At 42.6% G+C, this 26,742-nt stretch overlaps 1 protein-coding gene across 1 annotated transcript; it reads left to right on the plus strand.

Annotated features, from left to right (window-relative positions):
* Positions 1-506: 506 nt before the first annotated feature.
* LOC111970494 (myosin-binding protein H-like) lies at positions 507-24,833 on the plus strand. Its single transcript, XM_023997274.2, has 12 exons — positions 507-751; positions 6,596-6,733; positions 7,745-7,912; positions 11,031-11,119; positions 11,375-11,570; positions 11,830-11,969; positions 12,413-12,572; positions 12,727-12,863; positions 14,698-14,890; positions 21,567-21,626; positions 24,343-24,385; positions 24,504-24,833. Exons 1-10 carry the CDS (start codon positions 529-531, stop codon positions 21,608-21,610), a joined length of 1,488 nt encoding a protein of 495 aa, XP_023853042.1. The 5' UTR covers positions 507-528; the 3' UTR covers positions 21,611-21,626; positions 24,343-24,385; positions 24,504-24,833.
* The last annotated feature ends 1,909 nt before the right edge of the window (positions 24,834-26,742 follow it).

Genomic DNA, 26,742 nt, shown 5'->3' on the forward strand with positions numbered 1-26,742 from the left:
TCTATTTTGTACATGACATCATAATTGTAAACTTGTAAATACTTCAGCATACTGTAAGCGACAACAATCATTCAGGAAAAAAATACTCCATATAGGCGTACTACAAGATGAATGACTTTATCCCTCCAGAATTGAGTAGAATATCGGCATGCTTCTGAAACAACATTTCCATACACCATCACTGTTCGTCGGAGTCAATAAAATAATGTCATATATATGATTTGTCTCATAATTGCGAATATATTTTACTTGCTCTTCATAAAGTATGCAAACAAATGCTTAATGAATGTCAGTGTTTATAAGCGTGGTTTATCAGAAAAAGGAAACTGAGTGAAACACGGAGGTTAAACCCCTCTGACCACATAGGCAACTGTATATAGGGGTCCCTATTCCTACTAGGCCTATAATAAGATCCAAGATTCAGTCAAGTAAGTATCTGTTACATAAAATGCATTAGGGGGTGGAGCCTGCTACCACCGACTACATAGCCTGCCACTTCCTCTAGAGTGATGACTCTTTGAGGACTTAATGACTTTGGGAGTAGCAGCAGAAACCGCCACCATGTCCAACGCTGCACCCGCTGAAGCCGCACCTGCTGAGGCTACTTCCACTGCCGAGGGCGAAGCTCCACCGCCAGAGACTGCACCTGCGGAGGGAAAGGCCCCAGTTGAGGGCGCTCCAGCAGAAGGAGAGGCTCCCGCAGAACCCGCGCCTGAGGAGCCCAAAGCTCCCACACCCCCTCCTCCAGATGGTAATGCGATAGTGCTTCATGAAATGAGTCTCGGTTGGGCTTTTAGCAGAAACACATGTGGGCTATTTTGTCAATATCATTGATCTCCTCTCTGGACTGGATGGATGATCCATGGCTACGTTTGTTTGGTGCGCAAGGGGCTATAAGTGACATTTTCGTAAGTTGACAGGATAACAAAACTTTGATATTGTTTGTTAATGGGTCTTTATACATCAAATATTTCGATGGAGATAATAGGTCTTATGTTGGTCCCTTTGTCACTGGATCTCTTCAAGGGCTGCTTTCTATAAATGGCCTCTCCGTTTTTGGTCCAAGATTGCACTTGCATCCATTGCGCGCCGCCAAACCCTGCGAACTATTCCTTTACATGTATTTTGAGATTATCTATTTTTCCACACCATTTGCAAAGAAAATAAGCAACATTCGTCCACGGTCAGTTCATATGAGATAACAGTAAAACACTGAAGCCCCTACTTTTGAGAGGCCAATGTGTAAAAGAATAATTGCGGGCTTCTTGCGCCCTTTAACTACATGCCTACAACGTGTCGTGTAAGTGGTTGTGCAAGGCACTTGAAAGCCTGACTACAGGGTCAAGTATCCCATGCTTGCTTATTCTACCCAATTGCATGCTGATTGTTAGATATCTCACTGTATATAAGAGATATTGATGAACCTTCTTCATTTTATATTAGTGTTCCATCCTTTGTGCATCCTTGCCTGCCCAGATTCCCTGGATAAACTATTGTGCTCGGGAGTAGGCTACTCTTTAATGGTAACTCTAAAGAACAGAGGAGGCTGATGGGATGAGCTATAGGAGGACAGACTCATTGTGATGGCTGGAATGGAATCAATGGGGCGGGTGAGATGGCTGGAATGGAATCAATGGGGCAGGTGAGATGGCTGGAATGGAATCAATGGGGTAATGGAGCTAAGTACCAGCACGTCACATTGTCTACTGCTTGAGCTCCTGTTCCTCTTATAGAATATTAGCTCAAAAGTATTGTGGAGCTCCTGCACCTAAATATAAACAGTGCCGACAACTATTTCAGTCCAAGTCAAGCACTGAATAGAATCAACCATCTCAAACATATGGAAACCCTATTAATGACTCAGTTCCATTTATTCCATTCAAGTTATGACAATGAGCCTGTCCTGCTATAGCTCCGCCCACCAGGCTCCCCCATGGAAGTTAAAAATAAGTATAACTAAATTCAAAGCAATTCAACTGAGACATGAAACATGAAAGTCTAATTCATTTGACAAATCTTTTATCAAAAGGATATGCCACTTATTATTAACGCAAAGAATACATATAGGCATACCATTTCAAAATGTAGTTTGATTATAAGTGATTGTTCCCACCCATGACCTATTGCATTCTGTGGATTTCATTTTTCTTCTGTTATTTAAAAACGTTAATGGAATTTTGAATTATTATAGACAACCCACAACATGATCTTAGAGCATTTCCATACCACTGTAATTTTTTATTTTTTATTTTGGAGAATGACTTAAAAAAAGTTAATGTTTCACTCTTATGCTCCATGGTATTGGTAACCACATATGATGTACCTTTTGTTGTTGTTGATTGTGATAGAATAATAAATAAGTCATTTGAATTTAATTTAATTTAATTCAATTCTAATTCCTTTAATTCAAATGTTGCTTCCTGTGTGGGGTGGCCAAATTAAATTCACAACTCAATTTAGAATTGACCACAGCTCTGTTAACTACATCATATATTTTGCCTATTGGCTAGTAATCAATCTAATATCAAATCGAATACCGCCCGCTACAGAGGAAGCTGCAGCTCCTCCCGCCACAAAGGCGCCTGCTAAAACAGAGGGTAATGCATGCATTGCAATACTTCATTTACATATTTCTTTATTTGACCTTTATTTAACTAGGCAAGTCAGTTAAGAACAAATTCTTATTTTCAATGACGGCCTAGGAACAGTGGGTTAACTGCCTTGTTTAGGGGCAGAATGCCAGATTTCTTCCTTGTCAGCTCAAGGATTTGATCTGGTAACCTTTCTGTTACTAGTCCAATGCTCTAACCACTAGGCTACCTGCCGCCCCAAAACATATCATTAACTACATCATATATGTTGCCAATAAGATTGTAATCAAACAAATTCCTAAAAAAATCTAATACCAGCCGTTGCTGAGCCTGCTGCCGCGGAGGCGCCTGGTGAGCCAGATGGTATCCACGCATTGCAATATACAGAAGTCATAATTTACAGCGCATATAAACTACTTAATATCAGTTGCCTATAGGCTGGTAATCAAACTAATATCTAACGCCAGCCACTGCTGGGCGAGGAAGGTGCAGCTTCAGCTGTCGCTGAGGCACCTGTCAAGGGTAAAGCCGAGATAAGAGAAGTTTGTCTGGATTAGGCTACTTAAATTCCCATCACGGTGTAAAGCTGAACTTCTGCGACACGGATTGAATAAAGCTCTTAGGTGTTAGCCAAAAGTGATTTGCGATTCTTTTAAATAGGTATATCCATATTGAGCGGCATATGATGATGAAGATGTCACCTGGCACCCTGTGGATTGGTACTGAGACTATTACCACCAGCGGGGGCTTCGCCCTCAGCAGCAGCATCAGAAGCGGCTGATATTCATTAAATGCTAGAGAGATGTTAGAACAAAAGCTAATTTTAAAGGTTTCAAAATATCTTACTAGATGTTACAAAATGACAAGCTTAAAGTATGTGGATAGAATGTGCCGGTACGTGAGTAAAGAGATAAATATGTTACAGTGAAGAGGTTAATAACCTCTACGGGATCAGTGTTCCCCCCACAGGACGGTTGAGCTAATTTCCCTGATATGGGCAGAAAGCTTCAATTCTTGTTAATCTAGCTGTACTGTCCAATTTACAGTACCTATTACAGTGAAAGAATACCATGCTATTGTTTGAGGAGAGTGCCCAGTTATGAACGTGAAAATGTATTAATAAACCAATTAGGCACATTTGGGCAGACTTGATACAACATTTTGATCAGAAATGCAAGGGTTCATTGGATCAGTCTAAAACGTTACACATACACTGCTGCCATCTAGTGGCCAACATCTAAATTGTGCCTAAACTGGAATAATACATTGTGGCTTTTCTCTTGCATTTCAAAGATGATGGAACAAAAAAATATTTTACCAGATCTAATGTGTTATATTCTCCTACATTCATTTCACATTTCCACAAACTTCAAAGTGTTTCGGTTCAAATGCTATCAAGAATATGCATATCCTTGCTTCAGGTCCTGAGCTACAGGCAGTTTGATTTGGGTATGTCATTTTAGGCAAAAATTTAAAAAAGGTTCTTATCCTTAAGTTAAAGGCAATGTTCCCGCTTTAGCTGCATATGTCGGCTCAATCGGAAATTACCTTCTTATGGCTGCAATCCCGCTAACGGGATCGATATGACAACAGCCAGTGAAAGTGCAGGGCGACAAATTCAAACAACAGAAATCTCATAATTAAAATTCCTCAAACATACATGTGTTTCATATAATTTTAAAGGTAATCTTGTTGTTAATCCCACCAAAGTGTCCGATTTCAAATATGCTTTTCAGCGAAAGCACCACAAACGATTATGTTAGGTCACCACCAAACCACAATAAGCACAGACATTTTTCTAGCGAAAGATAGCAGTCACAAAAAGCAGAAATAGAGATAAAAGTAATCACTAACCTTTGATGATCTTCATCAGATGACACTCATAGGACTTCATGTTACACAATACATGCATGTTTTGTTTGATAAAGTTCATATTTATATAAAAAAAAATCTGAGTCTACATTGGCGCGTTACATTCACTAGTTCCAAAAACATCAAGTGATTTTGCATAGCCACATCGTTTCAACAGAAATACTCATCATAAATGTAGATGATAATAGATGTAGATGATAATACAAGTTATACACAAGGAATTATAGATATACCTCTCCTTAATGCAACCGCTGTGTCAGATTTCAAAAAAAATTTATGGAAAAAGCAAACCATGCAATAATCTGAGACGGCGCTCAGAACAATAGCCAAATTAGCCGCCATGTTGGAGTCAACAGAAACCAGAAAATACATGATAAATGTTTCCTTACCTTTGATGAACTTCATCAGAATGCAGTCCTAGGAATCCCAGGTCCACAATAAATGCTTGATTTGTTCGATAATGTCCGTTATTTATGTCCAATTAGCTACTTTGGTTAGCGRGTTTGGTAAACAATTCCAAAGTCACAAAGCGCGTCCACTATAACGTGACGAAATGTCCAAAAGTTCCGTAACAGTCAGTAGAAACATGTCAAACGATGTATTGAATCAATCTTAAGAATGTTGTTAACATACATCTTGAATAACGTTCCAACCGGAGAATTACATTGACTTCAGTTGAGCGATGGAACGGAGCTGCCTCTCACGTGAACGCGCATGTTCAATGCGTGGTCACCTCATGGCAGTGATTACTCATTCCTGTCTCCTTCGGCCCCCCTTCAAATTAGAGTCATCAGACTTAGTTCTATTGACTGTTGACATCTAGTGGAAGCCGTAGGAAGTGAAAACTCATCCATATCTCGCTGTAATTTCATTGGGAGCTTGGTTGAAAATCTAGCAGRCTCAGAAAAAAATCCAAACAGGAAGTGGAACTTCTCAGGTTTTTGCCTGCCATATGAGTTCTGTAATACTCACAGACATAATTCAAACCGTTTTAGAAACTTCAGAGTGTTTTCTATCCAATACTAATAGTAATATGCATATATTAGCAACTATGACTGAGGAGCAGGCCGTTTACTCTGGGCACCTCTGTGCACCTTTCATCCAAGCTACTCAATACTGCCCCTGCAGCCATAAGAAGTTAAAAAGATGTCGCGGAATTTGTAACGCTTCAGCTTTACAGATTGAATAGAGCCCTAACTTAATAGCGCTAAAAGATCTCAATGATATTTGAGCATTTTCACCATCATGTTAGGCCCTTATTAGTCTGGTCCCAGATATGTTTTGTGCTGTCTTTCTTGAAAATTGCTATGCTCATTTTTATAGTTGACATAAAAGACAGCACAAGCAGATCTGGGACCAGGCTCGTATGTCTTTTGAATTAATTAATTAGATGAATCTCTAACATGTAACTAACACTAGCTGATGCTGCTGCCGACAGGTAGACCCTGTCTTGTGAAATGGATCACTGATACCTTCACATCTGAATATGTCCAATCCATTCCAGTATGGGATCATGTTAAGGTGTATGTAGTTTGGTATACATATAGGGCTAAAGTTTTTCCTGTCCCCATGACCTGACCAGGGAAGACTCGCAGCCCTAGTTAATGATAACAGTGTACCAGGGAATGATCCGGGCCTTAGATAAAGATTTACAGTGCACCAGGGAACACTCACTCAGTGTCCTAGTTAAAGACTACAGTGTACCAGGAAACACTCCCGGCCCTAGTTAAAGACTACAGTGTACCATAGAGCATTGGATAGGTGTAGACTGTTTTCATCTTTCTACTGGACAACCAAGAGGTATTCAGAAAGAGATGGGATTGGCTGGAATTGATTCTAGAACACTGCTCTCATACCTGCTGCCTCTAACCTTTAAATAAATGCACATTTAACATAATCTGCTCCTGCTGATGTGGCCCCCACAGAGGAACCCCCCACAAAGCACCCTCACTCCACCCCCACTCCAGCCCCAAAGGGTAAACCAACCCAACGAGCTGAGGAAAGATTGGTCAAACCGTTACGGAGCTCTTCACACGTTCTCCTATTACCATTTTTATCATTCATATGATAACCCAACATCATGTCCTCAAGTTGTACATTGTCTGAATTGTGTTTACATTTCCAAACTGCAGAGCCCACCAGCGAGCCCCTGGAAGTGACAGTGGAGGACAAGAGTGACTCTTCAGTGACCATCACCTGGAGGCCTCCAAAGACCATTCCGGCCAACTCTGGACTGGATGGATACACTGTGGAAATCACCAAGGAGGGAAGTAAGTCCTTAAAGCCCACTTCAGCCCTTAACTAGCCTGGTCTTAGATCTGTTTGTGCAGTCTTGCTAACTCCTACGGTCATGGGCATGACCAATCTCGGACCAGGCTACCCTTTAACTACTAAGTTCTTGAATGCTGTTATGTTGTCCCATTGGATTTTGTACATCTCTGATGTAAAACAGAGAATTATCGAAGGTAAAACTGAGAATGAATCACAACCGTATGAAAATGTTTATTGATTGTTTTACCCAACACCTTACAATGAGGCTCTGTTACACTTTTAGCCGATACAATTGTGAATTATATTTTATTGGTTGGTCAGACCTATCAGTTGCGACTCTTCCCTGCATGTCACTAGTTGATTTATACCGTACCTAACCTCTCGCTATAAGGAGAGAGGCATTTCTGGCAGTGTCATGAACTAACTGGTGCCTGCTTTTAGATTCCAACCTAATGCTAATGTCAGTAACAGACTCAAGTCAAATGACAGAGAAGATACCTCAAGTTATGCAACTACACGGTTGACCTTGCAAATGCGGTAATGCACCCTGAAAACACAACAGAATATATTTTTATACATGAATCTTCTTGATTCGTCTATTTAAAAATATTGTTTTGGGCCCAGATAGGATAATAAGACCTGCATGTATGAATGCATGGTGCAATAAAATGACAGGACTTCAACTTTTGGGCTTCCGAGTGGCACAGCGGTCTAAGGCACTGCATCTCAATTCAAGAGATGTCCTTACTGCATCGAATCCAGGCTGTATCACATCTGGCCATGATTGGGAGTCCCATAGGGCGGTGCACAATTAGCCGGGGTAGGCTGTCATTATAAATAAGAATTTGTTCTTAACTGACGTGCCTAGTTAAATAAAGGATTTTTTTTAAATCAGCTGTTAGCTGCTGCTTATTGTCCTCACTGTGTTCATTCTCCTGCCACTGTTCCATATTGTCCTCAGTGTGTTAACTGTTCTGTCACTGTTCTATATTGTCCTCTTCCTGTCACAGGCGAAGACTGGAAAGCAGTCAACGAGGACCTGACCGTGTCCTGTCGTTATGTCATCAAGAACCAGACTACCGGCGACCGGCTGCTGATCCGGGTGGTGGCTGTGAACTCCGGTGGCCGCAGCCCCCCTGCTACCATTGCCGATCCCATTCTGGTCAAGGAGATTGGGGGTAAGCAAAGAAAAGCAATACAGTGAATTTGGAAAATATTCAGACCCCTTGACTTCTTCCACATTTTGTTACGTTACAGCTTTATTCTAAAATTGATTAAAACCTCTACAAGATCAGTGGGTCCCCTACGGGACGGTTGAGATAACGTAGGTTGTAAGTAGCAAGATAATTTCCCAGGACATAGACATATCTGATATTGGCAGAAAGCTTAAATTCTTGTTAATCTAACGGCACTGTCCAATTTACAGTAGCTATTACAGTGAAAGAATACCATGCTGTTGTTTGAGGAGAGTGCACAGTTGTGAACTTGACAAGTTATTAATAAACCAATTAGGCAAATTTGGCCAGTCTTGATACAACATTTTGAACAGAAATGCAATGGTTCATGCTATCAGTTTAGAACTTAGCACATACAATGCTGCCATCTAGTGGCCAAACTCGAAATTGCGCCTGAGATGGAATAATACATTCTGGCCTTTCTCTTGCATTTCAAAGATCATGGTACAAAAAAATAAAAATAAACGTTTGGTTTTTTCTTTGTATTTTCTTTTACCAGATCTAATGTGTTATATTCTCTTACATTCATTTCACATTTCCACAAACTTCAAGTCTTCTTGGGTATGACGCTATGAAATAGTGATGTGCAACATACACCTAGTTTCCTGAAACGGGTCACATATAATACTCACACACACACACACACACACACACACACACACACACACACACACACACACACACACACACACACACACACACACACACACACACACAGCCCTGAGCTACTGTACTTAAGAAGCATACCATGGTCCATTTCTGCCAACCAGAAGATGTGATGGTTTTCTTCCACGTACTTCAAGTGGACAGTACTGTATTACCGGGTGGCTATAGCAGCATGTCCAAACTGTTTGTGATGGGCGGTGTCCGTCTTTATTGTTGAAATAGCTTTTCAAAACAGCAGACGTTGAAATAGCTAGGGAGAACCAGATATATTTTCCATCTCAGATATCCAAATGCCGTTGGCTTGGCACATCCCTGGCCTGTTAGAGTAATGCAATGGTGGTCTTCTCAGATTATTCCCACCAAGAGGGTGGTAGAACTCCTCAGTCCAAGCATGGAGCAGCTCCCCAGTTGTTAAGTGCCTAAAGTACTACCTTTGACACCTTTTGGATGCATGTTTTCACCGGTGTCTTCTTACTGTGCATTCAGGAGAAGTAATTTTTAGTCTTTCTCAATGATAACTTTTAATGATTAGTCAAGCATCTTCATTTACCAACACGCTCTCATAGTCTCACTGCGGAATTATACATGTTTTTGCACTTTTCTCCAAATGTTAAATTGCAAAGTTGCTCCAAATTTAAAATTGTTTCTGACACGCTTCTCCTGCTCCGCATCGTTTTGTTAGTTAAGGTTTGGCATAGGGTAAAAAATTCCTATGCCAAACAATCCGGAGTCATGGGATTACATTAATCTGCCACCCCTCATCCACAATACCCAAGCCTTGATGGTAATAGCGTTCACTGTTGTGACTGGTTTTGAAGGCATTTCCCTACATCCTCAGGACATGGACAGACTTCCAATTTCAAAGTCAATCTTGTGCGGTCTGGCTGAATTTACAGCAATCATCATGGAATCAAGTTAATTGACGGTATACAGTGGTAGGCCCTGGATTTTGTGTTTTATTCAGAGTCAAAATTTCTAAACATTCAGTAAAATCGTAAATAGTTGGTAGACCTACAAAAAAAAGACTGAGTCAATTAAAAAGTAATTTATGTAAAGAGAGATCATCAAATGTGTAATGGAGATATTTATCGGAGGGGAATGAAACCTGAACCCCAAGGACTGTCAATGTCCAAGTCCCATTGTCAAACTTAGCCATTGGTCCACCAATAGACCAATGGCTAAGACCAATGGCTACCAACACAATGGAAAAACCTCTAACTTTCCCACAAATCCTTAGGAAAATTGTTCGGATGTGTCTGCTAATTAACACAGATTGAATTTGGAAGGTTTGGCATCGGGTTGATTCCCAAGTCAGAATGCGTGCTGGAGAAGTGACAAGCCAGCGATGGTGCGATGGTGACAAGTGTAATCGTTGGGGGTTGGGGACATTCCAAAGTGTCCAGTCTACACAGAGGTGGTGGGGACAGGGGAGGGATCTAATGTCTTGTATGCCTTCTAAGTCCTTTGAGACGACCAGGGACTCAGTGTTTATTTTTAAATATGCCACAGACTGACAGGGACAGGGCAGTTCTCTTTTGACCTGATCCCCTCATAAGGAGTGTCAAGTCGGAACGCTCCACAGAGAAACACACCTAACTCTACCATGACCGATACCCAGTGGGTTGGTTGGTTTTTTTCATCCATTTTCTGATAGCATCACATATTTCTGCCTATAGCACTGGACATCCCATGGCACTAGTGCATAGATTTTTTTAGGAGTGGGAATTCAATTATAGTTTCTATGTTCTGTTATTAGTTAGTTACAAATATCAACCGTTCTGTCCATGTTTTAACACATACAGCAAGCCATTTGCTGTGACTGATGTGTTTGTGGGGAACCCTATGGTCGAGGAGAATCTACAGTACAGTATCAAGTTGAGTGTGATTCTTAATGCAGCCTGTATAACAGTGTGAGCTGGGGTAACTATAGATCTCCATCATGTGTTCTATTTATATTTCTGATGCGATGGTGTGAGTTCAGATTGGACCTATTTAGAGTTCTGATGCGATAGTGTGAGTTCAGATGGGACCTGTTCTGATGTGATGGTGTGAGTTCAGATGGGACCAGTTTAGAGCTCTGACATGGTCTGTGTTCAGATGGGACCAGTTTAGAGCTTTGAGATGGTCTGAGTTCAGATGGGACCAGTTTAGAACTCTGATGAGTGTAACTCTGCTAGACTCAGCAGGTGGTTGGTTCCCAACTAGATATGGTCTGGAGTACAGGATAATCTGTCTCCAAGGTACAGAGTGGGTTTTGAGGATTTGTTTTTTAATTCTTTCTGATACATATTCAAATGCTTGTTCTAAAGTGTCCTATCCATCAAGTGTTTCAGTGATTTTACTTATTTGAACAGGTTGATTATTATTATTTGTAAACTGTTTGTTCCGTCTGTAGCTCGCCCCAAAGTCCGCTTGCCTCGTTTCCTGAGGCAGAGGTATGTCAAGAAAGTCGGTGAGAAGATCAACCTTGTCATCCCCTTCTCTGTGAGTTTGCATTATGAGATGATGAGTAGGCCTGGGAGTTTGTCTAGACAACATGACCTGAGCAGGATTTGTTTTAAATTGGACCCTAGCTATAGGCACATTTACTATTTAATGTTACTAGGGGCTAGAGTTTTGTCACATTGTCAGTAAAGTCTCCTGGGCATGATGTATAATAATTTTGATGTTGTAGCATGTCCATACAGATGTAATTTAGACTATTGATTGAGCCCAACCTTGTGTTCTTTACTGTCCTAGGGCAAGCCTAAGCCAGTGGTTAGCTGGTTAAAGGATGGAGAGCCCCTTGACCCAAAGAGGGCCAACATCCGTACATCTGACACAGACAGCATCCTGTTCGTCCGTCAAGCAGAGAGAATGGACTCTGGCTCATATGAGATGTGCGTGAAGGTGGATGACTTTGAAGACAAAGCTGCTATCATCATCCAGATTATTGGTAAGTCAAATTTTATTAGACTATCCAACCTTGTTTTCATTTCCAAACAGATCATGACGTAGCATTAGCCTCTGACTGTCATGGTATATTTTGATAATAACTAGGGCCAGGTGTTGTTCCTGGTCAGGTCATGTGATCAGGAAGAAGTCCTGGACCTAGTCCTAACTGACCTGGAGAGCGATTGAGTTGTTGTGAGTTGATTGATACTAATGATGCAACCCATATTGAACCTTATATCTCTGTGTCTGCTCACCCACAGAGCTGCCTGGGCCACCATCCAGCATTAAGGTTGCGGATGTCTGGGGATTCAATGTTGCCCTTGAGTGGACCGCACCTAAAGATAACGGAAACACAGAGATCACAGGCTACACCGTCCAGAAGGCTGACAAGAAAACCGGGGTGAGAAACCCGTCACTTACGTTATAATGCCAAAGTGAATGACAACTTCTGTAGCCAACTCGTTTACACAATTCCCATTGATTCAGCAGCAAATATTATCCCTGTAATTTTTTTATTTTACCTTTTATTTAACTAGGCAAGTCAGTTAATTAAGAACACATTCTTATTTACACTGACGGCCTAGGAACAGTGCCTCGTTCAGGAGCAACATGACAGATTTTTACCTTGTCATCTCAGGGATTCAATCAAGCAAACTTTCAGTTGCTGGCCCAACGCTCTAACCAGTAGGCTACCTACCGCCCATAATCACATCCAATCCAAACAAACTTTATTTAAAGGTACATCTCAGTACACTTTACACAAAAAATAGACCCCAAAAGAAAATACAATTCCTATAATAAGACTTTAAAATATAATTAATGCTCATATGGTGTCTTGCCCAGGACTGGTTCAACATTCTGGAGCACTATACCAGACTAAACGCCACCATCTCAGACCTCATCATGGGCAACACCTACACCTTCAGGATCTTTGCAGAGAACAAGTGTGGACTCAGTGAGGAATGTGCCAGGACCAAGGAAGAAGCCACCATTGTGAAGGAGGGTGAGACATTCTCCACACCACCCCTTTCTAAAAACATCCCCCTGCAACGTTAAAATGTTGGAGAATGTTAGAAGGAGTGGGACAGTAAAGTCTCCTTTTAGCTAGATGTCCCTATTTAAGACCTAATCTATGCTCGTGTCTCATTGTTTTTCAGTTATTGACTATAAACCTACCCCGTTCGTGGAGCGTGACTTCACCGAGGCTCCCAAGTTCACCACTGTTCTGAACGACAGGTCCACCACTGTTGGCTACAGCACCAAGCTGCTGTGCTCTGTGAGGGGATCCCCCAAGGTAAACCTTCCCTCTCTCAAACCAGCTCAGTACTGGAGGTTCTTCATGGAACTTGTAGGCTAGGCTAGCAAAACTGCTAAGATTCTAACACACCCACTCATTGTTTGTTGGGTGAGATTGTAATGCCGATGGCTCCACATGCCAGGCCCATGCACACAGACAGCTACCAGTTGCGCCTTCCCTTCACCTACACACTGAAGAAGACTGTGAAGCTGAAACGTCTGTGAACGCTATCTCTGATGCAGTGAAAAGACTTAAAAACATTGAATAATGGAGTAGGCTTTATGCTCCACCTTTTGAGTGCGGACCGATTACACCTTCTTGTGCGCCTTCACTTTTTCCCTGGAAAATATGAATGGATGGGGATACACATATGTCACACACGCATGCGCACACACACACTCCTGTCCATCCGTCCCTGTCAATATATTTACTCATAGCAGAGCTGGTATGAGAAGGATCTTTAGTCTCCTTGTCAGCCTGCTGTCTGAACCTCCGGCTTCCAGCCTGTCCCCCCCCCCCCCCACCAGATACACTGGGTTGCCAGTTGTCACAGCAAAGCAACATTTGGCATAGGGGGGGGGGAATTTACCTCCGTACAGGATTAAGTTCTGAGTCTCTGAGCGGAGCCCTGGACCCCTGGCCAGCTGGGTGGGTGGATGACAGAGAGGGGGTTGAAGGGTCAAATGTGTGACATTCCTGCCTTGAGGGGACCATGGGGGTCATTTACACTGAGCCACACAGTGCCCCTGTCACTGGACCCTCTGTCTCATGCACCCTAGAGACAGTGTGTCTTCCGAATAGCTGTTACATCAAAGAAAAGGGCTTAGAAACCAATATAGCTAAGCGAGTGAGTGTGTGTGTGTGGCTCAGTTGGTAGAGCATGGTACTTGCATGCTAGGGTTGTGGGTTCCATTCCCATGGAGATCAGTATACATCTGGCGGCTGATAATTAATGTGATGTTCCTTTTTTGGGGAATTCGATTTTTCATTGAGGTATGTCCACTTTGCAATGCGCGGATCAGATTTAGTAGGGTGCATAGTAAAATACTCCAAGTACACAGAAACTGAAGTAAACAATTGTGACTTTAATCATGTTTCCATCCACAGTTATGATTAAAGTCATACTGTATAAAAAAAAGAATAAAGACAGCTGTGATGGAAACAAAGTTTCGGTGAAATTTTATAAACGCAGACAGATAATTTGTTTGTTTGACATGGTGGGATCTTTTTGTGCAGGTAAAATGAATGATGTGAGAAATGGCTGTGGAAATGCCTTCATGCTCAAATATTGATATAATAACCATCATATCAAATCAAACTGGGAGTCACATGATGATATGGTGGTTGTGGTCCTCCCACTACATCTCAGGAAAGCCTGCAGTTGATTAAACTACAGATGAAATAAATGATGATGAACTGCATAGGGTGGGGAAGGTGCAGAGTGATGAGCTTGATGCTCCTTTCCAATAAATGCTGATGGTTTACTCTGGTGACATGATGATCGATTCTTGACTGCCATTTGACAAATAAAAATATTCTCGCTCTTATCTAACAAAACTATCGGTAGAGTTGATAATGCGATGGGATAAACATTGAACATTAGATTTTTATTCGGTACATGAAAACTTAGGGCACACAAAATGTACTTTTTTGCTTATGTCATCGCACACTGATTTTTATCCGCAGCAAGTCAGGTGGGAAAATTTGCATATTTGTAATGCAGATTTTAGAATATTTGCGTGATTGGATGGAAACCTAGCTGCTGACAATAAAACGTAAAAATTCAAACAATTGATCTGAACCATAGAAATTACGTACTATGTCATTGCAGCCTAAGATTATGTGGATGAAGAACAAGATGATCCTCAACAACATGGATAACCCCAAGTACAGGATGATCAGCACAGGGGGCATCTGCACCCTGGAGATCCGTAAGCCTGGCCAATATGACGGTGGAGAGTATGTCTGCAGAGCTGAGAACCAACTGGGGAAGGTCGACACCGGCTGCAAGCTGGAGGTCAAAAGTAAGTAGTAGTTGTGGTAAGAAGAGAAATAATAATTATAATATATTTTTCCTACTAGTACCGACTTTGCTGATACTATTGAGAAAAAATGTACTTACTACGACTGTGGTATGTGGTTGTCTCCAGGGTCTAACATTGACACCCGCCACCTGCCAAATGTGGGTAGATTTTGGTATTGGCGGGTAGAATGTTTATTTCAGCAGCCACGTTGGCGGGTGGTCACACAGAGCAAAATGAAGAATATTCATTAATTTGCATAAGTTTCTCATAAAACATGAACAGAATATATAAATTATTCTCATTTCCTGCAATTTTCTGAAGAAGCAATGATGTGAATTTTGGTAAATCAAATGAAAGTTTATTGATCGCATACACAAATTTACGTGTTAAGGCAGGTGAAGCGAAATGCTTGTGCTTCTAACTCCAACAGTGCAGTAAAATGTCTCACAAATACACAATATTGAAAAATCTAAACAAGAAATCAAGAACTAACATTCCAGGTAGATTTATTAGAGTGAGAATATAAATACTTGGTGTGTATAGACAGAATACAGAACATAATTTGGAAAATAAAATGGTAATGTACAGTGAAAGGTATATTAGGATGAGCTATGTGGAGAATACAGTATATACATACACAGCGAGTAAACAGTATATAAACAGAATACTACACCGGCTCTGACGCTCGTCTTATGTGGCAGGGCTTGCAAACTATTACCGACTACAAAGGGAAGCACAGCCGCGAGCTGCCCAGTGACACGAGCCTACCAGACGAGCTAAATCACTTCTATGCTCGCTTCGAGGCAAGCAACACTGAGGCATGCATGAGAGCATCAGCTGTTCCAGGTGACTGTGTGATCACGCTCGCTGTAGCCGACATGAGTAAGACCTTTAAACAGGTCAACATACACAAGACTGCGGGGCCAGACGGATTACCAGGACGTGTGCTCCGGGCATGTGCTGACCAACTGGCAGGTGTCTTCACTGACGTTTTCAAAATGTCCCTGATTAAGTATGTAATACCAACATGTTTCAAGCAGACCACCATAGACCCTGTACCCAAGAACACGAAGGCAACCTGCCTAAATTACTACAGTCCCGTAGCACTCACGTATGTAGCGATGAAGTGCTTTGAAACGTTGGTAATGGCTCACATCAACACCATTATCCCAAAAACCCTATTTGCATACCAACTCGAATTTGCATACCGCCCAAACAGATCCACAGATGAATCAATCTCTACTGCACTCCACACTGCCCTTTCCCACCTGAACAAATGGAACACTTACGTGAGAATGCTATTCATTGACTACAGCTCAGCATTCAACACCATAGTACCCTCAAAGCTCATCACTAAGCTAAGGATCCTGGGACTAAACACCTCCCTCTGCAACTGGATCCTGGACTTCCTAACGGGCCGCCCCCAGGTGGTGAGGGTAAGTAGCAACACATCTGCCACGCTGATCCTCAACACTGGAGCTACCCAGGGGTGCGAGCTCAGTCCCCTCCTGTACTCCCTGTTCACCTACGACTGCATGTCCAGGCATGACTCCAACACATCATTAAGTTTGCAGACGACACAACAGTTGTAGGCCTGATCACCGACAATGACGAGACCGCCTATAGGGAGGAAGTCAGAGACCTAGCCAGGTGGTGCCAGAATAACAACCTATCCCTCTACGTAACCAAGACTGAGATTATTGTGGACTACAGGAAAAGGAGGACCGAGCACACCCCCATTCTTGTCGACGGGGCTGTAGTGGAGCAGGTTGAGAGGTTCCACAGGTGTCCACATCAACAACAAACAAGAATGGTCCAAACACACCAAGACAGTCATGAAGAGGGCAGGACAAAGCCTATTTCCCCTCAGGAAACTAAAAACATTTGGCATGGGTCCTGAGATCCTCAAAAGGTTCTACAGCTGCAACATCGAGAGCATCCTGACTGGTTGCATCACTGACTGGTTGCATCACTGCCTGGTACGGCAACTGCTCGGTCTCTGACCACAAGGCACTACACAGGGTAATGCGTAAGGCCCAGTACATCACTGGGGCTAAGCTGCCTGCCATCCAGGACCTCTACACCAGGTGGTGTCAGAGGAAGGCTCTAAAAATTGTCAAAGACCCCAGCCACCCCAGTCATAGACTGTTCTCTCTACTACCGCATGGCAAGCGGTACCAGAGTGCCAAGTCTAGGACAAAAAGTCTTCTCAACAGTTTTTACACCCAAGCCATAAGACTCCTGAAAAGGTAATCAAATGGCTACCCGGACTATTTGCATTGTGTGCCCTCCCCCCAACCCTTCTTTTTACGCTGCTGCTACTCTCTGTTGATCATATATGCATAGTCACTTTAACTATATATTCATGTACATACTACCTCAATTGGGCCGACCAACCAGTGCTCCCGCACATTGGCTAACCGGGCTATCTGCATTGTGTCCCACCCACCACCCACCAACCCCTCTTTTACGCTACTGCTACTCTCTGTTCATCATATATGCATAGTCACTTTAACCATATCTACATGTACATACTACCTCTATCAGCCTGACTAACCGGTGTCTGTATGTAGCCTCCTACTTTTATAGCCTCGCTACTGTATATAGCCTGTCTTTTTACTGTTTTATTTCTTTATTGTTCACCTAATACCTTGTTTTGCACTATTGGTTAGAGCCTGTAAGTAAGCATTTCACTGCACGTGACAAATAAACTTTGATTTGAGAATGAGGTTGTAGCGGTATTTATTAGAGAGGGGTAAAGATAAAGATTTTGTTCGGGCTCCAGGCAGGTATTAACCATGTCGAAAGGAAAAGAGTAGAATAGAGAGAGTACCACTACCAGACCCACACACATCAGCAGAAGAGACTGCCCAGAGTGTAGCCTGTTTACCAGATAGCCAGTGGAGAGAAAAGAGAATACACACCCTATAAAACCCACATCACAGCACAGGGGTAACCCCACCAAGAATACCTCATACAATAATAATAATGGCAGAGCAATTGAACAGCAACTTCATACAAGAAAGAACCCAGTCATCAACAGAGGATTTGCAGTAATATGTATTATCTTCCAGTGGAGGAGTGCAGAGGGTATGACTGTGGGGGGTGTTCATAGACACAACAAAGGCCTTAAAAATGTCCACAATCTTATCGGCCACATGTCATTAGTACAACCCACCTCAATACAGTTCAAATAACAATACACAACTTGCAAGCAACCTCCCTTTTAACTAAAATGTCCACCCAAATACTTCTGGCAGGGCAATAATAGTCCAGCTCTAATGAACTTTAATGTGAAGAGCATTTGAAAAATAGAAAGTCTGTTGCAGGGTAAAGCACTGGAACGATAGAGGGAAGAGAAAGAGAGAAAGAGAACAAGAGAGATCTTAGCTGTGTTCTTCAGGCGTGCAGGTGTACTGTCTGTACTGTCTGAGCCACACGGTCCCGTGTGGCTCAGTTGGTAGAGCATGGCGCTTGCAACGCCAGGGTTGTGGGTTCATTCCCTACGGGGGGACCAGGATGAATATGTATGAACTTTCCAATTTGTAAGTCGCTCTGGATAAGAGCGTCTGCTAAATTACTTATATGTAAATGTAATGTAAATGTAAATGTCTGACCGTCCGATGGTTTGTATGTCAAAGCTTCGCAACAATGTTGCTACTAATCCATGTGATCCATAACCTGCGCGGTCCCAAACGAAAACAACCACGACCTAGAGCAGTCATACCGATTATTGAGTTAAATTCTTTATAAACTACACACGCTGAAAACAAACAAAACTTCTGCAGCATAGCACACACAATCAAACTGTCGCGCCACCCAAGAGCTCCTCCCCAAAGAGCTGAACGAGCTGTCTTTATTTCCTCCTTCCTTACTGCTGATGCACTCTTAAAAAGGCTCCGTGCAGGATTTCCCCACAAGGTGACCAGCGTTCAATGACTATCTAGATACATAGGGCATACTGTAAGTCTCAAGGTGCAGGGCTAAGTACCGGGCAGTTAGCCAGCTAGTGATGGCTGTTCAGCAGTCTGATGTCCTGGTGATAGAAGCTGTTCAGCAGTCTGATGTCCTGGTGATAGAAGCTGTTCAACAGTCTGATGGCCTGGTGATAGAAGCTGTTCAACAGTATGATGGCCTGGTGATAGAAGCTGTTTAACAGTATGATGGCCTGGTGATAGAAGCTGTTCAGCAGTCTGATGTCCTGGTGATAGAAGCTGTTAACAGTATGATGGCCTGGTGATAGAAGCTGTTCAACAGTTTGATGTCCTGGTGATAGAAGCTGTTCAACAGTTTGATGTCCTGGTGATAGAAGCTGTTCAACAGTTTGATGTCCTGGTGATAGAAGCTGTTCAACAGTCTGATGGCCTGGTGATAGAAGCTATTTAACAGTATGATGGCCTGGTGATAGAAGCTGTTTAACAGTATGATGGCCTGGTGATAGAAGCTGTTTAACAGTATGATGGCCTGGTGATAGAAGCTGTTCAACAGTTTGATGTCCTGGTGATATAAACTGTTCAGCAGTCTGATGGCCTGGTGGTAGAAGCTGTTTAACAGCATGATGGCCTGGTGATAGAAGCTGTTTAACCGTCTGATGGCCTGGTGATAGAAGCTGTTTCTCAGTCTGATGCACCTGTACTGTCTCAGTCTGCTGGATGGTAGCAGAGTGAACGGACTGTTGCTCAGGTGGCTGAGGTCCTTGATGATCTTCTTGGCCTTCATTTGACATCAAGTACTGTAAATGTCCTGGAGGGCAGGCAGCGTAACCCCAGTGATGCGCTGAGCTGACCGCATCACCCCCCCGAGTGCCATGCCGTTGAGGGTGGTGCAGTTGCTGTACCAACCGGTGATGCAACCCAATAGAATGCTCTCAATGGTGCATCTGTAGTAGTTTGTGAGGGTCTTTGCGGCCATACCAAATTTCTGCAGCTGCCTGAGGTTGAAGAGGCGCTGTTGGGCCTTCACCAAGGTGTCGGTGTGGTGGGACCATTTCAGGTCCTCAGTGATGTGCGGCCAAGGAATTTGAAGCTTTTGACCCTCTCCACTGCAGCCATTGTGGATAGAGGCGTGCTCCCTCTTCTGTCTCCTTTAGTCAACGATCAGACCCTTTGTTTTTTTACATTGAGGGAGAGGTTATTTTCCTGGCACCACTCCGTCAGGACTCTAACCTCCTCCCTGTGGGCTGTCTCGTCATTGTTGGTAATCAGGCCTACCACTGTCATGTTGTCAGCAAACTTGATGACTGAGTTGGAGATGTGCTTAGCCACGCAGTCATGGCTGAACAGGGAGTACAGGAGGGAGCTGAGCACGCACCCCTGTGGCTACCCTCTCCACCTGGGGTCAGCATGTCAGGAAGTCCAGGATCCAGTTGCACAGGGAGGAGTTCAGACCCAGGGCCCTGAGCTTAGTGACGAGTGACGCACAATGATGTTGAAAGCAAAGCTGTAGTCGATGATCAGCATTCTCACATAGGTATGCCTCTTGTCCAGGTGGGATAGGGCGGTGTGCAGTGCAAAGACAATTGCGTTGTCCATGGATCTGTTGGGGAGGTATGCAAATTGTAGTGGGTTTAGGGTGTCGGGCAAGGTTAAAACACTTCATGATGACAGAAGTGAGCGTACTGGGTGATAGTCATTGAGTTTAGTTACCTTTTGTTTTCTTGCATGCAGGAACAATAGTGGACATATTGAAGCAAGTGGGGACAACAGACTATGATAGGGAGCGATTGAATTTGTTCGTAAACACTCCAGCCAGCTGGTCTGCGCCTGCACTGAGGATGCAGCTTGGGATCCCATCTGGGCCAGAAGCCTTGCGAGGGTTAACATGTTTAAAAGTTCTACTCCCGTCAGCTACAGAGATCAGGAGCCTGCAGTCCTTGTAAGCAGCGGGGCCTCCGGCGGAGGCACTGTGTTGTTTTCCTGGAAGCAGGCGAAAAAGGTGTTAAGCTTGTCTTGGAGTGAGGCGTCGGTATCCGCGACGTGGCTGGTTTTCCCTTTATAATCCTGAGATTTTTTAACATTCATTAATTAATTAAGACTCAGGTCACAAAACATTTAACGAAACTGAGCAATATACCACATTTCTTCCTACTAGTGATACATTTGCTTTTTTAGAAACATTATAAAGCATGCTTTTCCATTTATTTATTTTGGGTGTGTAATTATGGCAACTACAAAAAATGTGTCCGGTAAAATATCTGAGTGGCTGATAGATCTTTTTGAATCTACCTGCCACTGTGGCTGGAGGACCAAACATTTTAGGCCCTGGTTGTCTCACCTTGTTATCTTAAGACGAATGCACTAACTGTAAGCAACTCTGGATAAGAGTGTCTGCTAAATGGCTACAATGTAAAATGTAACTTAAGTGCTTTCTTATACATGGGTGTATCCGAGGAAGAAGCCTCACCAAAGTATAAACCGAGTTCATCTATAATATAGACACTGCTTTTGCAATCAAATGTATTTCTGCTTTAGCTTTTGTTTCGGTGATGTTTTTACATTTTGCATTATCCATGCAAATTTAGATCTCGTTATTTGTTGTATTTGAATCAGTCTGTGGAAATATTGCCATTGGTTCATGATCACTAAAATAATGATATTTACCTCAACAGAGCCTGTTTATGCAGATGCTGACAACCATTGGTTCATGATCATTAAAACAATGATATTTACCTCAACAGAGCCTGTTTATGCAGATGCTGACAAAGACAAGGAGGCAGAGTGAATGCACATGCATACAGGTCAGTCACTCTTGTTGACATATTTTAAGGTTTCATATGGAAAGTGGGCTTCAATTTACAAAATTGGCCTGAATTCAGAAGTTGAGTGTGAATCAACAAATAAAGGCCGCTTTGATACAAACTACACATCTTTAAAATACCTGGCTTTAACCATGTCTTTACTTTTTTTTAAATTTAAATCCATATTGGCATTTAATTTGCTTTGACTTTGGTCTTGTTTTTTTACATTTGTTATGTATTTCACTTTTATTTAACCAGGTAGGCCAGTTGAGAACAAGATAAAACAAAGCAGTGCGACAAAAACAACAACACAGAGTTACACATAAACAAAAGTACAGTCAATAACACAATAGAAGAATCTACAGTGGGGAGAACAAGTATTTGATACACTGCCGATTTTGCAGGTTTTCCTACTTACAAAGCATGTAGAGGTCTGTAATTATTATCATAGGTACACTTCAACTATGAGAGACGGAATCTAAAACAAAAATCCAGAAAATCACATTGTATGATTTTTAAGTAATTAATTTGCATTTTATTGCATGAACATAAGTATTTGATACATCAGAAAAGCAGACTTAATATTGGTACAGAAACCTTTGTTTGCAATTACAGAGATCATCCGTTTCCTGTAGTTCTTGACTAGGTTTGCACACACTGCAGCAGGGATTTTGGCCCACTCCCTCCTACAGATCTTCTCCAGATCCTTCAGGTTTCGGGGCTGTCGCTGGGCAATACGGACTTTCAGTCCTCCAAAGATTTTCTATTGGGTTCAGGTCTGGAGACTGGCTAGGCCACTCCAGGACCTTGAGATGCTTCTTACGGAGCCACTCCTTAGTTGCCATGGCTGTGTGGTTCGTGTCGTTGTCATGCTGGAAGACCAGCCACGACCCATCTTCAATGCTCTTACTGAGGGAAGAGGTTTTGGCCAAGATCTCGCGATACATGGCCCCATCCATCCTCCCTCAATACGGTGCAGCTCGTCCTGTCCCCTTTGCAGAAAAGCATCCCCAAAGAATGATGTTTCCACATCCATGCTTACGTTTGGGATGGTGTTCTTGGGGTTGTATCATACTTTTTCTCCTCCAACACGGCGAGTGGAGTTAGACCAAAAAGCTCTATTTTTGTCTCTTCAGACCACATGACCTTCTCCCATTCCTCCTGGATCTCCAGATGGTCATTGGCAAACTTCAGACCAGGCCTGGACATGCACTGGCTTAAGCAGGGGACCTTGCGTGCGCTGCAGGATTTTAATCCATGACGGCGTAGTGTGTTACTAATGTTTTCTTGAGACTGTGGTCCAGCTCTCTTCGGTCATTGACCAGGTCCTGCCGTGTAGTTCTGGGCTGATCCCTCACCTTCCTCATGATCATTGATTGCCCCACGAGGTGAAATCTTGCATGGAGCCCAGACCGAGGGTGGATTGACCGTATTTGAAACTTCTTCCATTTTCTAATAATGGCCAACAGTTGTTTCCTTCACCAAGCTGCTTGCCTATTGTTCGTAGCCCATCCCAGCCTTGTGCAGGTCTACAATTTTATCCCTGATGTCCTTACACAGTCTCTGGTCTTGCGCATTGTGGAGAGGTTGGAATCTGTTTGATTGTGTGTGGACAGGGTCTTTTATACAGGTAACCGAGTTCAAACAGGTGCAGTTAATACAGGTAATGAGTGGAGAACAGGAGGGCTTCTTAAAGAAAAACTAACAGGTCTGTGAGAGCCGGAATTCTTACTGGTTGGTAGGTGATCAAATACTTATGTCATGCAATAAAATGCAAATTAATTATTTAAAAATCATACAATGTGATTTTCTGGATTTTTGTTTTAGATTCCGTCTCTCACAGTTGAAGTGTACCTATGATAAAAATTACAGACCTCTACATGCTTTGTAAGTAGGAAAACCTGCAAAATCGGCAGTGTATCAAATACTTGTTCTCCCCACTGTATGTACAGTGTGTGCAAATGTAGAAGAGTAGGAAGGTAAGGAGAGTAAGTTTATATTATTGGAGAGAACGTTTATATTTAACCATCATATTGTCACTTAGTAATAAAAAAATACCTATGAAACCTGAGAATTTAGCACCAAAGTTTATTTTAATATGTATCAGAGTCTATTTGTGTCCTGGTACATCTTCTCCAAGGCTGGACTTACATGGAGAGGCCACATCCCCATTGCAAGGGTCTGAGTGCCAGTACTAGCTGCTGCTCATAAATTACTCCTGTAATGGCTCCACATGCACTCAGTTGGGGGACTAAATCACATTTCCTTGACTCAGCAGCAGGGGGCCCATTAGGGACCAGCGAGACGGCGTGATTTACTACCAGGATCCACTGTAATGCAAGCAGCTTTTCACCCCCCAGGGTGTTGAATTTCCACAGTGGACACGACAAAATAACAATTTATGTGTGATATCATTAATATTTATACTGGCTTTAAAAAAATATATATACTTTGTTATGCAGATGTAGGATTTTAATGTGATCACTTTTGTTGCTGAGAATTTCCTGCACATTTCCTGTTGCTGTAAGATAATTTTTCCCTTGAAGGAATCGGGCTCAAATTAAGATCCTACATCTGTAACTGTTTATCTATTAGTAGCCTACTTAAGCTCTTGGAATATGCCTTTTGTAGGCCTGCTACTGCAGTTCTAGCCACCTCAGTTGGCTAAATATGGCATGTGAATTGACAGCTGTTCTGTTATTTACACCTGTTACAGTCCCAAGTTAGAAGCAAGCTGAATGAGGCCTTTACAAGAAAAGGTGAGGCCCACTTTATGTGCTCTAAAACTGTACCCTATCTCTCTCTTTTGATGTGAAATAGGTTTTTGGAAAGATTCAGTGAGTTTGAAAGTTATAAATGCCACTTGTTTTTCTACAGGACGGTGCTGGATGCTGGAAAAAAATGTACATATAACTGGAAAGAACATACAATCAAATTGTTATTACCTACAACCTCTGTATCCTAACCTATCCCACCCTATCCTATATTTATGAAGATTAAACATGTGTCCCCTTTATTTGTATTTTTCCCCTAGTACTCTCTGAAATAGTTAATATCCATGTCCACAACTCAGATGTCAACAACTGTCTGTCTCACAATGTCATTCTGAATAGGTCTCCATTATATAGAACAAATCGATTGTTCCTGATTGGAGATTAAAGCTGTAAAACCTCGGAATGTTTGTTACAATAAAGATTTTGATTCATGTTTTGGTTTTGGTGAATAAACCTTCTCTAACCTGAAGTAAAAATGACAATGTTGTTGACGGAAACCTACTGTACTTACTGATGTGAGAGAGAACTAGTGCTGGTTATGACATGACATTAGAGTGGCATTTGAAAGGGTGAATCCAAGATGATCAGATATCAGTCTACACTTTGGCTGGATTCACATGAGAGTAACAGACAGTAGAACTGAGAGAACTGAAAGAACCAGGGCAATAGAACCACTAAATCAAGAGGCAGAAGAACTTGTCCAGCCTTTGGGCGCTGTCTGGCTCACACACAAAAATATACAAGTGAAACAACAGCGTGTAGTGTGACTGACCCTCCTGTAACTGTCTTATCACACAGTCATGGAGTTATTGGCATAGTGATAAGAGGCTGTGTTGCCAGAGATATGTAGATTGTTGCCAACGATAACAATATGAAGAGTTTGGATGTCAGTCCACACAGTGGCCGGATGACAATGTGTCTTTAGGAGATTTGGAGAGAGAGGATGCAGTTGCAGTGTCTTTATTCACAACAGGACTAACCTAACGTAGCAGGCGTAAAAGGAACCAGACCGAAGGCATGGTAGACACAAGAGCACCACTATTACAACAGCTCCCTCTAGTGTCCTTACTTGCAAATGACAAGATGCATAGAGGTTATTTATATTACTGTGAAGTAGCTATAAGGCACAGGAGGATGGTGCCACCTTGATTTGGGAGAACGAGCTCGTAGTAATGGCTGGAGCGGAATAGGTGGAATGGTAAACACATGGTTTCCATGTGTTTGATGCCATTCCATTTACTCCGCTCCGGCCATTTTTGTGAGCCGTTCTCCCCTCAGGAGCCTCAACTGTTATAAGGAGGTTCTCTCTCTCTCTTTCTTGCTCTCTCTCTCTTGCCCGCTCTCTCTCGCCATGTCTCGCTCTCTCTCTCTCTTGCTCTCTCTCTCTTGCCCGCTCTCTCTCGCCATGTCTCGCTCTCTCTCTCTCTCTTTCTTGCTCTCTCTCTCTTGCCTGCTCTCTCTCGCCATGTCTCGCTCTCTCTCTCTTTCTTGCTCTCTCTTTTGCCCGCTCTCTCTCGCCATCTCTCTCTCTCTCTGTATCCCATGTCAACATAAAAACCATAAACCAATGGATTGGTAAACAAATGGTTTCATCTATCAAATGTCTGTGGATAATCTTAATGTTGATCGATTCCAGTCCAGCCAGTGTCTAACATGCCACATTATTTATTAAGGTGCTACATGATTGATTGGTAAGGAACGGACCTTGACGGATGCACTAAAATGGTTTTGCACTAGTGCTCCCTCTTCCCTAAATGAGGCCGCTTACTTTACCTTTAGAAACAAGCTAGTTCAAGACACAAAATGTACTATGGCGATGGCTGTGGAATGGGAACTCCATTTTGTTTCAAATAGCTCTGTAACACTGTGTTGCGTAGTTTCAATCACTGGTAATGCAGTAGGCCAGGGCTGACGGCTGCTGCGTCAAGGGTATCTTTAAAGGCAATGAAATGGCCTGGTCCATCCTGGACCTAGAAGGCTGCCTGCCTGCCATTTGCTTAAGGCTCTGGCACTGTGCCCAGACGGTGCAATAAGTCTAATGGTGAAGCTGGCGGTCACACCAATGCCCCTGTATTCATCTTCCATAAAAAAGTACTGTAGCTGGAACACTGGCTGCTATATGAAGAGCAGAAGCACGTAGTGCACTCTATTTGAGTTATTCTGACTGTCCACAAGCGAAGGAAAAGGGTGAGAGGAGGAGAGCGTGTAGATGCGAGAAGGAATTATCCAACGATCAAAGGGCTCATGCTGTTAGAATGTGGGTGCTATGGAAGTGAAATGTGTTTGCGTTTGATCAGGGGTATATTAATTCCGTCAATTCTGTTGAAAAACATTATTTAAAC

Source organism: Salvelinus sp. IW2-2015, linkage group LG1, assembly GCF_002910315.2.
Source record: "Salvelinus sp. IW2-2015 linkage group LG1, ASM291031v2, whole genome shotgun sequence".
Lineage (NCBI taxonomy): Eukaryota > Metazoa > Chordata > Actinopteri > Salmoniformes > Salmonidae > Salvelinus > Salvelinus sp. IW2-2015.